General features: G+C 39.2%; 1 protein-coding gene across 1 annotated transcript in view; it reads right to left on the minus strand.

The window, feature by feature from the left end:
• Window positions 1–6,862, minus strand: part of Eqtn (equatorin) — an 8,070-nt gene extending 1,208 nt beyond the window's left edge. The window contains exons 1-7 of the mRNA XM_005352742.3: window positions 6,685–6,862; window positions 6,323–6,514; window positions 5,271–5,357; window positions 3,703–3,795; window positions 3,079–3,123; window positions 1,894–1,953; window positions 738–891 (exon numbers count right to left, since the gene is read on the minus strand). Of these exons, the coding sequence (XP_005352799.1) occupies window positions 738–891; window positions 1,894–1,953; window positions 3,079–3,123; window positions 3,703–3,795; window positions 5,271–5,357; window positions 6,323–6,514; window positions 6,685–6,760 (707 nt within the window). The 5' untranslated portion in view covers window positions 6,761–6,862. The remainder of the gene's footprint in view (window positions 1–737; window positions 892–1,893; window positions 1,954–3,078; window positions 3,124–3,702; window positions 3,796–5,270; window positions 5,358–6,322; window positions 6,515–6,684) is intronic.
• Between the last annotated feature and the right edge of the window lie 8,257 nt (window positions 6,863–15,119).

A 15,119-nucleotide genomic window follows, 5' to 3' on the forward strand; every position in this document is an offset into this window, starting at 1 on the left:
TTCTTTTTCTTTATTATTCTTTCATACAACACATCCCAGTGCAGTCTCCCCCCACTCCACCCCACCCAGTTCTCCCCACCTCCCCTTTCCCTCAGATCCACTGTCCCTTTTCCCTTCAGAAAAGAACAGGTCTCCCAGGGACAGCAACTAACCATGGCATAACACGTTACAACAAATCTAGGTGTAAACCCTCCTATCAAGACTGGATGAAGCAACCCAGTAGGAGGAAGAGGATCCCAAGAACAGACAAAAGAGTCAGGGACACCCATGTCTCACTGTTAGGAGTCATATTTTTGTAAGAAAAGAGAAATGATTATTTAAGACAAATATCTAGGCCTCAAGGTGTGATTTTATGTTTCTTTCAAGGTCTTAAGCAAGGCTATAAAAATTTTAAATGTTAAATCCCAAGCAAATGAGTTAATTTAGAAGAGAATAAATGGCGTTTGTACTCCAGGGTTATTTGGTAGGGATGTAGAGCCAGGAAGCATTGTCTGAAGTCTGTATGTCCTTTCTAATCAACTGTGAGTCAATTTATGACTATTTAAAATACTGGGGGTAAAAACAGTAAGACATTTCCTGAAATAGGGCCCATTTTTAGGATGCATAGAGGAAGTGGATTCGAGCTGAATGTCTTATACATTACTGAGGAGGATCCATATTCCTACCAACCCACTAAAGGTTGGAGGGAGGACAGCATGACACCATGGACCAGTAAACTGCTAAGGCCAGGGGCTTACCTTAGTTTTCTCAATTTGTGCAGCGTGACAAAACAAAATATCAAGAGGGGAATTAAGAGGATAAGGGTCATCAGTGAGATCCCCAGCATTAATTTGAGCTTGGCCTCCTCTATCTTGGACAGCTTGTCTTTGCTGGTAGTGTTCAAATCAGAGCCTGGGAGGAGAGAAAGGAAACACAATGGAAAATTGAGCATTGTGCATGTTTTCCTTGAGGAATAAGGATGACAAAAATCTGTCTGCAACATTCTCAGCTCACTTTTTTTTTTTTTACCCCAGACAATGGCAAAGAGAAGGCCACTCTATTTCCATCCACATACACAGATTTTTTTTCTCTAGTCCTCATAGCAATCTTGGAGGAACTGTATTCTTTAATCCCAAGACCCTTGCCTGATCACAGTTGCAGGTGGTGCAGACACCACAAAATTTAAAACATTGCCTTTTAATACAACTTTCATTCAAGGTAGGAGTTTGGTTCTTCATGCTTAAGTCGGGAGGCTCACAGCCACCTGTAACTTCAGCTCCAGGGGACCTGACACCCTCTTCTGGTCTCCACAAGCACCTGCACACATATGGTACACACACAAACACACACACACACATACACTAAATCTTAACATAAAAAATGAATGGGATAAGGACAGTCTGTACTTTTTTTGTGTGTGTGGTTTTTTCGAGACAGGGTTTCTCTGTGGCTTTGGAGCCTGTCCTGGAACTAGCTCTTTAGACCAGGCTGGTCTCGAACTCACAGTGATCCGCCTGTCTCTGCCTCCCGAGTGCTGGGATTAAAGGCGTGCGCCACCATGGCCCGGCCACTCTGTACTTTTGTTATTGTTTTCTTTACATTTAAAACTTTAAAGTAAAGCCCATTTTTAAAAGACTATGTATTGTATGTATTATTCACTTACCTATCTTAATCTGTTTCAACATTGTAAGTCAGAAGACAAATAGATGATAATGATAATGGTAAAGGGGCAACAAGAATACTTGAGAAGCATAATTTGTCTAATGGAGTCAATGTTCCTTTGATGTGGCATTAACCATCTCCAGTCTCCCACATACACTCACTACCCTTTGCTATGAGAAATTGTTTCACAATGCAACCACTAAAATTCAGGTTATATTTATGTATTTGTTAATTGAAGTACTTTGTTCTTACTTGGAATTGCTTGATAGAGTTGATCTTTATCATCCATGTTCATGGGGGTTTCATTTATAACTGTTAAAGACAATATGTTGATGTTATAAGTAACATTCACTCACTATTAAAATTTTTGCAAGTGTGTAAAAGTGTGTGCATAATATGTGAAGGCTGTTATTATTCAAGTAGTATTGTTTTGTAAAGGGAACATCTCTATAACTTACGTTCAAAAGAGCTTATCTAATACACTCCTATTTCCTGTAAGGTTCATCATAGTATTTAGTATATATTAAATACTTGGTGTTTATTTAACATAGTATTTATTAACAAACCATTTAATACTATACTTAGGGGCCATTTCAAAATATGATTGTCAGGCACCTGTCAGGCAACTAAAAATATTTGAAACTGTGCCAATATCAACAAATGATCTTAAAGGTTCTACAAATATTGATTTTAGGTTAACAGAAACCTTAGTCTTGAGTAGATAATATTTATTGTAAATACACAATATATAAATAATAATTGAGTGAATATGATGAATATTTCATTTTATAATGTACATATATGACACCTACATTCCATAATGTCCTTCTGTATCTGTGCAGAATACATGCATGCATAGATGGATCTTTGTATTGGATTGAGCATGTGTGCTTGTGTCATCATGCTACACACATTATCTTCACGCACAAATATACATTGATACTTTACACTTTTATGTGCGTTGCTTAGATGTGCATGTCTGTGTGTTTTTGCCCATGCTGTTCCAAACATGGAGGGACCACATTGGGTAAAAGCCTTGCTAAAGATGCTGCATCATGCACTTAGGTGAATGGTTTTTGATCTGGGCTCATCTGTCTCTGGAGTGAAAGCTATAACATAGGAATGTCAAGATAGTTAATACAAGGACAAGAACACTAACGTCATTATAACAGCAAGTGTCCTCTCTGATTTTAAGATACGCTCTGGACTCTAACATTTGTAGGAGGATATACATCTGGGTGCAGAAGAATCAGAACTGCAACTTCATCATTTCTCTGCATATTACAGTTGTTATTGCAAGGGGCAGTAAACATGAACTTATTAATTATTGCTAGAAATATTTAGAACGGTCTTGTGTTTCTATATAAAATGTTAGAAAAATAACATCGATATAAATGTTAGAAACATTTCCCCAGCCACCTAACTGCATGAATTTACCTTTAGCTAGCATTGTCCAAAATGCAGGCACATTGGGGGTTGATGCTGTTTAAAGAGATAACAAGGGTAATGCGTGAGAATCTATTGTCTACAAATACGTACTCCCTCAAAAACCATAGGAGAATTATCCTGGGTTGTCATAGCTTCACAAATATTTTATAAGGAACAGTGGTCTGATCTTGGGAAGAAAATAAAATCATGATTATTAAGTTTGTAGCCTCCCATTCCCAAGACCCTCCCTCAAATAATCTTAGGAAACATTAATTGTTGTGACCAGAGATACATTTATTCCTTAATCAAGTAGAAAAATTTACATTGTCATCAAAAATGTTAAAACATACCCCATATATACCATATAATTATCCTAGTTAGATATAAGAATTTATAATTGTATTATATATATAAAACACAAATATATGTAGTCCCATGGTTTGTCAGGGACCTCTGAAAAGGGACTCTTACGTATTTGCCACTTAAAAGACTCCAGGATGACTCTAAATGAGAGTAGTATGGATTCTTTAGGAATGCTAGCCACTTATGTCTTGTTCAGAGCAGTGAAAACTAATTGCATAAGTCATATAACAATATGCTCCAGATATCAATATAGTGTAGTAGGTTTAATACTTTGTATATGTTTACGAGGGGGTTCATTAGGTTTTTCTTCTTCTTCACTGATGGATTTTTCTGACGATGTTTCCGTTGTCTTGATGAGTTTGTCTAGGAAAAGAGATAAAGCATTTTCAGCATATTAAAACACTGACCAAATACTGGGGTTTCCACGCTTTAAGACTAAAAATGGAACAAAGACAAGGAGAGAACAAAGGAAGAGAATATCATTTTTATCAGAAATGAAGAGTAGGAAGGAAGACACCAGAAAATAGTGTTTCGTGGTTACGGAGTATCTGAAATAGGACCAATATGTCTGTGCTCCATGAAAGAGAGATAAAGCATAGAACCCAGCCCTTTAGAGGCAATGGTGAGCTATTGGCTAAGCTAGCTGGCTTGGGCAGGCTCCCTACACAGGCCTTAGTATAGATCTCAGCTTATGGTGTGTCCATGTGGTCCTACCACTGAGTGCTTGGGCTGTATTAGTTAACTTAACAAATAGTAGCATAAGGTCCATATGGGACACCACCCCACCAAAGGGGGATTCCAAGGAGGGGCAGAATTAATCCACAGAGTCCACAAATCCCTCACAGGTATTTGTTACTAACAAAGAATAGAAAAGGGAATGTATTTCTGAAAGAAACATTCAGACAGAACTCAAAACAGGTGAATAATCCAAGCTACAATGCAACCATCTATCCTAAGAACATCCAGGTGCCTCAGTTTATCCCCACTGTCCACGGAGCAGTAGTAACAATGCTCAAGCAATTTATTGTTAGTGAAAGCTATCCTGGGGCTCACCGTTTATTTGATAGGCTAGTTCTTCTGGAATGTTCCAACAAGGCCCATATGTAGAAAGCACAAAGTTTTTTCTACCCAACTTTGTTGACCATCCTTTAGTTGTGGGGTTTTGGAATCTCTCGCTTGGGTACTATGGTCTTCAGTAACCCATTGTGTAGGCAATTTGAGGTGTCTGGGATGCTCCAGAGTCAACAACTGTAACTTATCCCACACCACTCAAGACGTTTGCTCTACACAAGCAAGATACGCCTGGTGGTTTACCTAAATTTGCCCTAAATGTGTGACTGCCATACTACTTGGAAATGCTCAAATGCTTCATCATTGTCAAGGAAATTTATTAGTAATTTATGAGTCTGCCCCAGTATTAAAATTGCCATAGCCAGAAAGAGTCACCTTTGCTGCTATTTCACACCATTCAAAGTATAAAAGAGAAAATAATCCCACAAATATGGGTCTACTAAAGATGAGTAGCAGCCTGGAATCCTAAATTCAGTTAATGTTTCTTTCCATGTAAACAGGGGAACGGGAGGTTTGGAAATGAGAGACCGTCTGCCTCTTCTGGAATGTTCACTGTGATGGTGGTCATGGGGCGTCACAGAAAATGGTGTGAAAGAAAACATAGGAAAAAAACAAACCAGGAGATGCCATAACTCTGCTGGCTTCCAGAAGCACAAAATGGGCTCCAGAGGGGCACCCTGAGGCCTAATCCCCTTCCCCGGTGCTGTTCTGGGACCTTGTCCTAAGGTCTTTGCACGTGGAGTAGCGACAGTGCATTCAGTACTTACAGTTCTTCAGCGCGAACTTCAGGTTCATGGTGGTGCTCACAGATATTTCAGAGTCTGTGCCATTGGAGTTTCGTGTGGTGAACACATCTACAAACAGAAAATCAGAAGTCTTTAGCAATCACCAATTGTCCATTTTATTTTTTTCTTCGTAGTATCAATTGACTAATGAAAAAAAATAATTATAAAAAAAAGGATGAGACTTTTTCTTTTTCAAAGAAAGTGGAGCAAGGAGCAAGCTGAAAATTCATAAGGAAAAAAGTCAAACTAATTTTCTTATGATAAACAACATTGAGAAACAATTATTGAGGACATTCATGGGACATATGTATATAAGATATCAAAATCAATTTGTGAGGGAAAAATGTCACTAAATCTTAACCCTAGTACTTCAGAAAATGAGACAGGAGTAGAGATAGGTTTGCTGAGAATATAATTAAGACTGGAGGAGGGTGTGCTCCCAAATGGGTTTGACTAATGTTACTGTACAAGAGGGAAGACTGCACACAGAAACAGGAAGGATATTACGTGAAGAGGGGGAGAGCACAAACAGGCTTCCACAAGTGAAAGCAAACCCGACCCACCACAGCTGAGGGAAGCAGGAAAGGTTCTCGGCCTTTGCTTTGGATGGAGCCCTGACTTGATTGGTTCTTCTATGCTTTTAGACTTCCAGCCCCTAGAGCTATAGGAAAATAGTGTTCTATTGTTCTTATGCTCCTAATTTGTGGCATTTTGTTTCAGCAGCCTTAAGAAATGGATCCACACCTCAAAATAAGTTTTGGCTAGTTACCATCAAATTAGATTAGTTTTTACTAAAGCGAGTATCCCAATGCCGTGATGGACCACAGTAGACAGAATTAGTAGCAAAGATAGTCTTATGCAATTTTGTAATGTCTCACACGAAAAGTTGTAAGAAATAAGGCTCTAATTTTACACACCGAAGTGTCTACAAAGTAAATTAGAGTTTCAAAACTGGGAAATGAAATGATGACAAGAGATTAAAAGACAGGACTAAGAAAAACCAAACCCATGTAATCAGAACTTTAAAAACTTACATTGTTTCACATCTTTAAAGTATTTTTCATTTTTCTCGTTAGCAGAAATGTCACCTTCATTTTCTTTTAGTTTGTGTATGACAGGATTAGATTCTGCATTTTTGTCATCTTCATGTCCAGGGTCATTGTTGCTCAGATTTTCATCATCTGAGTAATACTGTTCTTCATCTGATGGCGTATCGTCAAGGTCCTCTGATACAAAAGACAGGACACACCATGGGACAAATGAGATTTAAAAGTTAAATTATAGTACACCTCCAACTTTCAATCCTCCTGCATTTTCTGACTTTCTATAATTGAGGATCAACCTTCTGATTAGCTAATTTGCTAATTTTAAAGTTTTGTGTTTTTTTTTTACTTACGTCCTGCACTGAGCTGTAGATTGCTTATGTCTGGGAGAAAAACCTCAAATAAAAAGATAAACAATAAAAAATACATTGGGAAATAGATGTGATTGATCTAGCAATCTACTACTGTCTCCTCAGGGCTTCCTTCTCGTGGCCCAGGAGGCCCAAAGACTCAGTAGGACATTATGACATCACTGGGAAACAGAATGCCAGAGAAATGCCCAGAGCTTTGTGGTTCCATATTATGACCATTTCATTCTTGGTGTCAAGATGGTTTTAGTTTAAAAAAAAATAAACTTTTTTCTTTGAAAGGTAACAAATGTGTTTTTACAAAATAATTTTAGTTATTGGTCCATGAATTGTAATTCATCAGTCTTGTTGATAGTGACATAAAAACTTTAAGAACTTAAGGTTTGTTTCTAATGACATCATACGCTTCGGAGAGCTGCAATCTGCTAAAAACAAAGCAAAACAACAACAAATAAAATAAAATAAAAGCCTCATCAGGGAAAGCAAAACTCAAATCTTAATCCAAATACCCTATAAGTTCTCATTCATAAACTATTTGACTAAAATTCTTTAAGAAAAATTTTGTGAAATATCTTTTTATTTTAAGAATTATTTTCTTTATAAGATATGCTTGTTTTGTTTAATACATTTTTCTTCAAAGCCATCCAACTTCTACTTCAAATTTTAATGGAGAAAATTATCTAATACTTAACAGTTAAAAAGTTGCTCCAGCATGAATAGTCTTGTCATGGATCACTTATGTAAAAACAATGAATGAACAATAAAGACAGAGAACTGATTGATAGTTCTACCTAACTATGAGGGATGCTAGTTTTAATTATTATTGATGGTAACCCCTCCACATCAGATGATATCCATACTTACAACATAAACATCAGGAAAAACAGCCTAATGCCGCAGGACTTTATGTTTGTCTTCAGTGAGGGGGAGGTCGTAAGTGAAGTAAAACCTGTGGTCCTTCGCTGACGGTGCCTGGCGACATGGTAGAGTCTTCACCCGATATTGAGAAGGAACACCCAGTGGCACAGCCAGCACCCACACAGGACCTATGAAGGACCACCCAGAGGTATGATCAGCATTTGCGACCTGACTGACCCATGAAGGTTATATTTCAAACATTTATTCCATTGAAGTCCAATACAGTGAAATGGCCTACAGAAAGCTTGCTCAATCAACTGGCTTAGAAAACACTTGCTATAAGGCCTTTCTTTAGATCAACAAGTCCAACATGTCAATGGTGGTCTAAAGACTAGAAACAAACTCCAGCAAGCAACCCTTTTCAAATGTTGGGAAAATGCCCCCCCCACACACAACAAACTAGTGTGATAAGAGCATTTGCACATAGACTAGCGTGCTTGCACGCAGTCTAAGAATGCTCAGCAAGAATGGAGATTAGTAGCCAGGCGGTGGTGGTGCGCGCCTTTAATCCTAGCACTTGGGAGGATCTCTGTGAGTTCAAGGCCATCCTTGTCTACAGAGCAAGTTCCAGGACAGGCTCCAAAACTACAGAGAAATCCTGTCTCGGAAAAAAAAAAAAAAGAATAGAGCTGAGTATGTTACTTTGTCAGGTTGGCTTTCTATTGGGTTTTTCAGAGCTTTTGTGTGCATGTTGTGTGCTGGCATCTGTGTGCACATGCATTGCAGGCATCCAGAGGTTAGCCTGGATGTCATCCTCAGAAACACTGCATGCCCTTTCTCTCTCCTAGCTCTTCCATCCTCTCACTCCTCAACCTCTCCTTCTTTCTGCTCATCTGTCTTCTTCCGCCCTTGTCTCTCCCCTCCTCCTTTCTGCTCTTTCTCTCTTTCCTGTGCCCCTCCCATCTCTATCTCTTTCCCCTCTCTTCCTCTCCTACCTTCCTTCTATCCTTTTATCTCTCACTCTCCTTTCTTCTGTCTTCTGTATCTCTTCCCTCTATCTCCTCACCCTCTCTCCCTCATCTTTTCTCTTCATTCTCTCGTTCTGTCTTCTCTCTCTATTCTTGCCTCTTTCCTGTCTGTCCCCTTTCTCCCTCTGCACTCCCCCTTCCCTTTCTCTGCTCTTTCTCCTCTTCCATTTCTTCCTCTTTTCCCCCTCTCCTCTCTCCTTCTTCCTCTCTCCTCTCTCCCATCTCTTTCCTTTCTCTCTTCTATTTCCTCTTATTCCCCCTTTCTCCCATTTCTCCCGACTCTCTTCTCTCTTCCTTACATTCCACTTCCCCCTTCTCTGTCTCCTAACTCTCCTTCCTCTTCTCTCCCACTTTGCTCTCTGCCTTGTCTCCCTCTCTGTATCATCTCTTCCCTGTCTCTCCTCTCTATCTTTCCTTCTCACTCCCTCCTCATCACATTCTCATCTTTTCTCCCTTTTCTCCTTCCCCTCTGTCTCCTTTGTCTCCACTCTCTTCTCTCTTTCCCCATTTATCTTCGCTCTCTACCTTTTTCTCTCTTCCCTCCCTCCTCCTCTTATGCATACCTCATCTCTCCCTGCCCTCTTCTCTGTAGTCCCCCCTCCCTTTAATCCTCCCTCTTGCCTCTACTTTCTCTCCCTTATCTCACATCTTCGTCCTCTCCACTTTCCTCTCTAGCTCCTCACTCGCTCCCATCTCTCCCCTCATATTTTCTTTTCACTCTCTCATTATTGTTCCCTCTCTCTCACACACTCTCTCCTCAATCCCCCATTTTCCTCTTTCTCTCCTACTCCATTCTCCTGCCTCCCACCCTTCTTTCACCTCTCACTGTGTTCCCTATTACCTTTCTCTGCCCTTACCCTCAACCCTTCTCTCCTCATCTCTTGTTTCAACTGTCTCTCACTTACATCTCATGCTTCCCTTTCTCTTCTCCTGTTTCTGTTTCCTTTCCTGTATCTCTCCTCTCTTTCTCCCCTCTTTCCCTCTCCTATATCACCCCTCTTGTTTCCCCTCTCTTGCTGCTATTCTATCTCCTCTCCCTCTCTTTCATCTCCCTCCCTCTCTCTCTCTCTCTCTCTCTCTCTCTCTCTCTCTCTCTCCTCTATCTAATGTGCATTAATAACATAGCAGAAGGATATACTTGTACAGATCTGCAAATACCTGAGGTAGAACATCAGGTCACATTTTTTTGAATAGTGTAGTTCCCTGGAATATTCAAGTACACAGTGTAAATAGAGATTATGGTACAGCAACAATAATGACAAAGAAAGAGAGGGGAGAGAGAAGAGACGGGACAGGAGCACGAGGAAGCTCACAGAAGAGAGAAAGAAGAGAGATGGGACACAGAGAGGTGATGGTGAGAGGAGAGTGATGTGGGAGAAGGGATAGAGAGAGGAGATGGGGACAGAGAGGTGTAAATAGATTTTTCTTTGGGCTGCCAGCTCATAAGAAACGACACAAAGACTTATTAATTATGAAAACTCAGCCTCTAACTTAGACTTGTCTCATTAGCTTTTATAACTTAAATTAATTCATTTATATACACCTATGTGTTGCCATGTGACTAACAGCTTTTACTTTTCCTCCTGCACATCTATCTGCTCCCTCTGTCTCCATTGATGTCTCCTCCTTTCTTCTTCTCAGAGCTCTCTGTCCCCAGAAGTCCAACCTAACCTATTTCTGCTCACCTAATTGCCATAGGCTCTTTATGAAACAAATCACAGTGACACATATTCATAGAATGTAAAGGAATAATCCACAATAGAGGAATGAGAGAGATAAGATGGAAAAGAAGGGAAAAAGAGAAGGGGAGATAGACAAATGAGAGAGAAGAAAGAGAAAACGAGAGACAGAGAAAATACAGGGAGAGTATGAGAGGAAAGAGGGATGAGAGATGAAGTCAAGAAAGAGAAGAAAGGAGTTAGGAAGAAGAGAAAGGAAAGTGAAGAGACAATAAGACCAGGCAGATGGAAGGGAGTGAAAGGGGAAAGAGAGAGAGAGACAGACAGAGACAGAGAGAGGAAAGACCAACGAGAGGTGAGGGATCATGTTGAGGGAGTATAGAGAAAAACGTGAGGCAGAGGGGGAGAAAGTGGAGAGGAGAGAGTCACCAGGGAGAGCAACAGATGAAAGAAAGGATGGACAGTTATGAGAGAAATGAAGAGAAGTGAGAGAGATGAGAGAAGAGTGTGGGAGAGATGGAGAGAAAGAGGTAATAGAGGTGAGGGTGGAGAGAGGGAAGACAATGGAAGGAGAGAGAGAGCAAAGACATAGAGGACAGAGGGTAGAGAGAGAAGAGAAAGACAGGGAGCGAGGCACTTCCAGCATTCTAAACTGTAGGAGCCTAGAATCTGGGTACAGGAAGTCAATGTTCAGCTTCTAGGGACTGGCAGTTTGTCTTAAGTAAAAAAGTGCAAGGCAGGTTGAGTGTATAGTTAAAACCAAGTATGGCTAAGATAACAATTAAATGATGGAGACTTGAGTTGTTGCAACAGTGGAAAATACAGTTAACATTTCCCCAATCTCAGAAACAAACTATAAAGTAAGAAATGCTTCTAAGGAAATAGTAAAGGATATTATCAAGAATGGCCACAGACTATTCAAGTTGTACATAAGCAGGGCACAGCAGCTCTTAGTCTTTCAAAGGTATGAATACTCCTAACTTTAAAATGGTTAGCTGACAAATCTGTGAAGGTAAAACAATGGCATTTGACATCAGAAAAATTACAGACACTAGAACAGCTGGTACAAGAGCAGTTAAATGATCAACATACTGAAGAGTTGACCATTCCTTGAAATTTTCCTACATTTGTTTTAAAAATAGCAGGAAAATGGAGAATGTTTACATATTTAAGAGCCAAAACTAAGGTGGTCCAGCCAATGGGCTAGAATTCCCTTGCATACTTTATTATCTAAGGGATGGTCTATTATAATGATTTATTTAAAAAATTGCTTCCTTTTTTTACTATAACTATACAAGAACAGGACAGAGGAAAGTTTGCCTTCACAGTTACTACTTATAATAAATTCCCAGCCTGTTAAAAGATGACATTAGAATATTCTTCCACAAGGAATGTTAAATAGCCCCACCTTTTGTCAATATTTTATACAACACCAACATCCATTATAACTAATTTGTAAGCCGGGCAGTGGTGGCGCACGCCTTTAATCCCAGCACTTGGGAGGCAGAAGCAGGCCAATCTCTATGAGTTCAAGGCCAGCCTGGTCTACAAGAGCTAGTTCCAGGACAGCTAGGACGGTTACACAGAGAAACCCTGTCTTGAAAAACGATAATAATAATAATAACAACAACAACAACTAATTTGTAAACAGTTCCCTGAATCTATAATTTACCATTATATGGATGATATCTTACTGGCTGATCCAGACTCAGATACATTAGAAAAAATATTTGAAGAGGTAAAGAAAAATTTACCTTGCTAGCGATTACAAATTGCTCCTGAAAAAAAAAACACAGAGGAGAGTCTATTAATTATTTAGGATATAAGATAGGTTTTCAGAAAAATCAACAATCAAAAGTACAAATCAAGAGCTCAATTATGAACTCTTAATGATTTTCAAAAATTTCTGGGAGATAGTAACTTGCTATGTCCTACAATTGGAGTAACAACTCAAGAACTAAGTAATTTATTTCAAACCTTACAAAAGGATGTAAACAGTCAAAGAAAATTATCAGCTGGGTCTGAGAGAGAATTGGCTCTGCAGTGTAGAAATTAAAGGATGCACATGTGGTTCACTTAGATACAAAGCTTGATTGTATTTTAGTTATTTATTTATTGCTTGATTGTATTTTAGTTATTTTGCCATATACTCATTCTCCCACAGGAATTCTTATGCAGAGAGAAGATAATATCCTAGAATGAATATTTTGCCACACAAACAGGCTGCTGTTTTTTTCTTGTTGACCATGTCCTTTGCTTTACAGAAGCTTCTCAGTTTCAGGAGGTCCCATTTATTAATTGTTGCTCTTAGTGTCTGTGCTACTGGGGTTATATTTGGGAAGTGGTCTCCCGTGCCAATGTATTCAAGTGTACTTCCCACTTTCTTTTCTGTGAGGTTCAGTGTGGTTGGTTTTATGTTGAGATCTTTGATCCATTTGGACTTAAGTTTTGTGCATAGCAATAGATATGGATCTATTTTCATTCTTCTAATGTTAATATCCAATTACACCAACATCATTTGTTGAAAATGCTTCCTTTTTCCCATTTTCCTGTCAGCAAGGCAGACTTACAACTTGGATTAGAAAGATAGCTTACAAACTTTTAATAAAACATCCAATGGTTTAAAAACCTTATTTTAAATGTCCTATGGGAGACCTTGGGTCACTAAATAAAATTCTTAAAGGGAACAGTGATCCAAATTCCAGTAGACAACTTATAGAAGCTGCCAGACAGGTACTTACCCAGGTAGAGTATGCTATACAGAAACAGCAAAAACATTATATTAATTATGATGAGCCTTGACAAGCATGTATATTACCTACAAAACTTACTCCTACAGCAGTGTTAGGGCAAGTGGCCGGCTTCTATGGCTGCACCTTCCTGTTTCACCAATTAAGGTATTAAGCCCTTATTTTGAAGTAGCAACTTGCTTTAACACAAACACATAAAAGAAATAAAATCTAAGAGATATTTTGGCAGAGAACCAACTATGATAAATGCTCCTTATACTAAACAACAGATTGATTGGTTATTTCAAAATAGTAATTCTTGAGCAATTGTGTTTGCTCAGTTTAAAGGCCAGATAAACAATCTTTTCCCAGCTGATCTGTTGCTACAGTTTGCACAAATATATTCCTTTATTTTTTCTAAAGTTGTAGCAAAAGATCCCTAAAAAGATGTTGTGCTAAATTTTACAGCTGGTTCTTCCAATAAAAGAGCAGCATATGTTGTTAATGGTAAAAAGAAATTGTGGAGCATGGCCATGGCTCCTTGAAAACAACTTAAAAGGATAAAAACAAAAAAATTAAAAATTTCTACATAATGCCTTAAGTTATACACCTTTAATGGATACCCACGAGCAATCTGCTGCAGACAGATTTTGGCATGATGACACCAAGGTGACCTTTGCTAAGGCAAGGTAAAAAAAACAAAACAAACAAAACCCTTTCACTGGATTTTGGAAAAGACCTGACCCTGTATCAATTGGGGTTAAGAATATGCTAATGTTTTTTTCACAGGAAAAAAATAAAGCTGTATGAGATGACTGTATATCCAACAGAGAAATGCCAGCCCTGATGATATCGTAGCCGCTGATGACCCCACAGGAGAAGCAGAAAGAGGTTCCTGAATCCATGATCCTGACTTCCTCATCCCACCGTGCTGCAGGCTGATGAATGGGGTACCTGAACCAAGGATCCTGACAACAGTTTGCTGCAGTCTGACAAGGGAAAGAAGATTGTGGCGATGACTGGTGATTTCCAGCCTCTTGATGGACTTGCTACACAGACTTCCAGACCTAGTAAGTCCTGTTTACCTTGAAGCCTGACCAGAAACACAAACTGAACAGTTGATTGTTTTAATCTGTGAGACAGAAAACTCATTTTGCCGGTATGGTATTCAATCTGCTGTTGAAATATACAGAGAGCCTGAGAACTGAGACCTCAGTTTTCCCAAGGGGAAAAAAGATCTTGGTTACAAGCAGTGACTGAAGCCCCTCTTCAAACATGGAGGGTTTTTTGCTGCTCCTCAGAGACTGGGACAGTTACTTAAAAGCAGCAATGTGGCTGGCTGGACTCTGACTCATCAGAGAAACCTTTCCTGTTTGACAAATTGTGTGTTTGTTGTTAATTTCCACTCTAGAATTATGGTATTGACCAGTTAATGTTTGTAACTGCTTTGGTTCACCATAAGACATTAAGAAAAAATTTGACATTCCTTATGAGTGCTTAAATTTGACATGTTTGATGAAATATTTAGATGCTGATACAACTAAAAATTGTTAAGGAATACTCTAGACCAATTAAAAAGTGCATTCCCAACCCTGGGGATCCTCCTCTCCTTTAATTAGGAGACTGTAGTCATTAGGAAGGTGATTATTCACAAAACGTTATCTACGTGCAGATGAGCTCTCTCCACAAAAAATTGGCTCAGAGACACAGAGCCCGGAGGTACTTCCTCCCTTAACCCTTTGCTTAAAGAGATCGGCAGTCATAGACGGGCTAGATCTTTTTCTTCCCAGGCACCTAAGACATGGATATGAATAATTAGAATACATGTACCAAAGACAGGTAAGTCTGGGAAATGGGAAAGTGTTCACCTAAGACAAACACGATCATCTGTCCTGTTGCAGAAGCACAGGCTTTATTAAAATAAAAAGGGAGGGCCCAAAGTGTGAGCTTATTTCCACATGTCTGAGGGTCAGAGACTTGGAGATTGCTCCAAGTGACTGACAAGCTTAGTTGTCCGTCCCAACACAGGATGTGATTACTTAATTCTTTGACATTAAGATAGTCCATATGAGTAGGTCCATGCCATCCTGACAGATATGAAAGTGTCAACTGCCGGGCGATGGTGG

The sequence above is a fragment of the Microtus ochrogaster genome, chromosome 10 (genome assembly GCF_000317375.1).
Source record: "Microtus ochrogaster isolate Prairie Vole_2 chromosome 10, MicOch1.0, whole genome shotgun sequence".
Lineage (NCBI taxonomy): Eukaryota > Metazoa > Chordata > Mammalia > Rodentia > Cricetidae > Microtus > Microtus ochrogaster.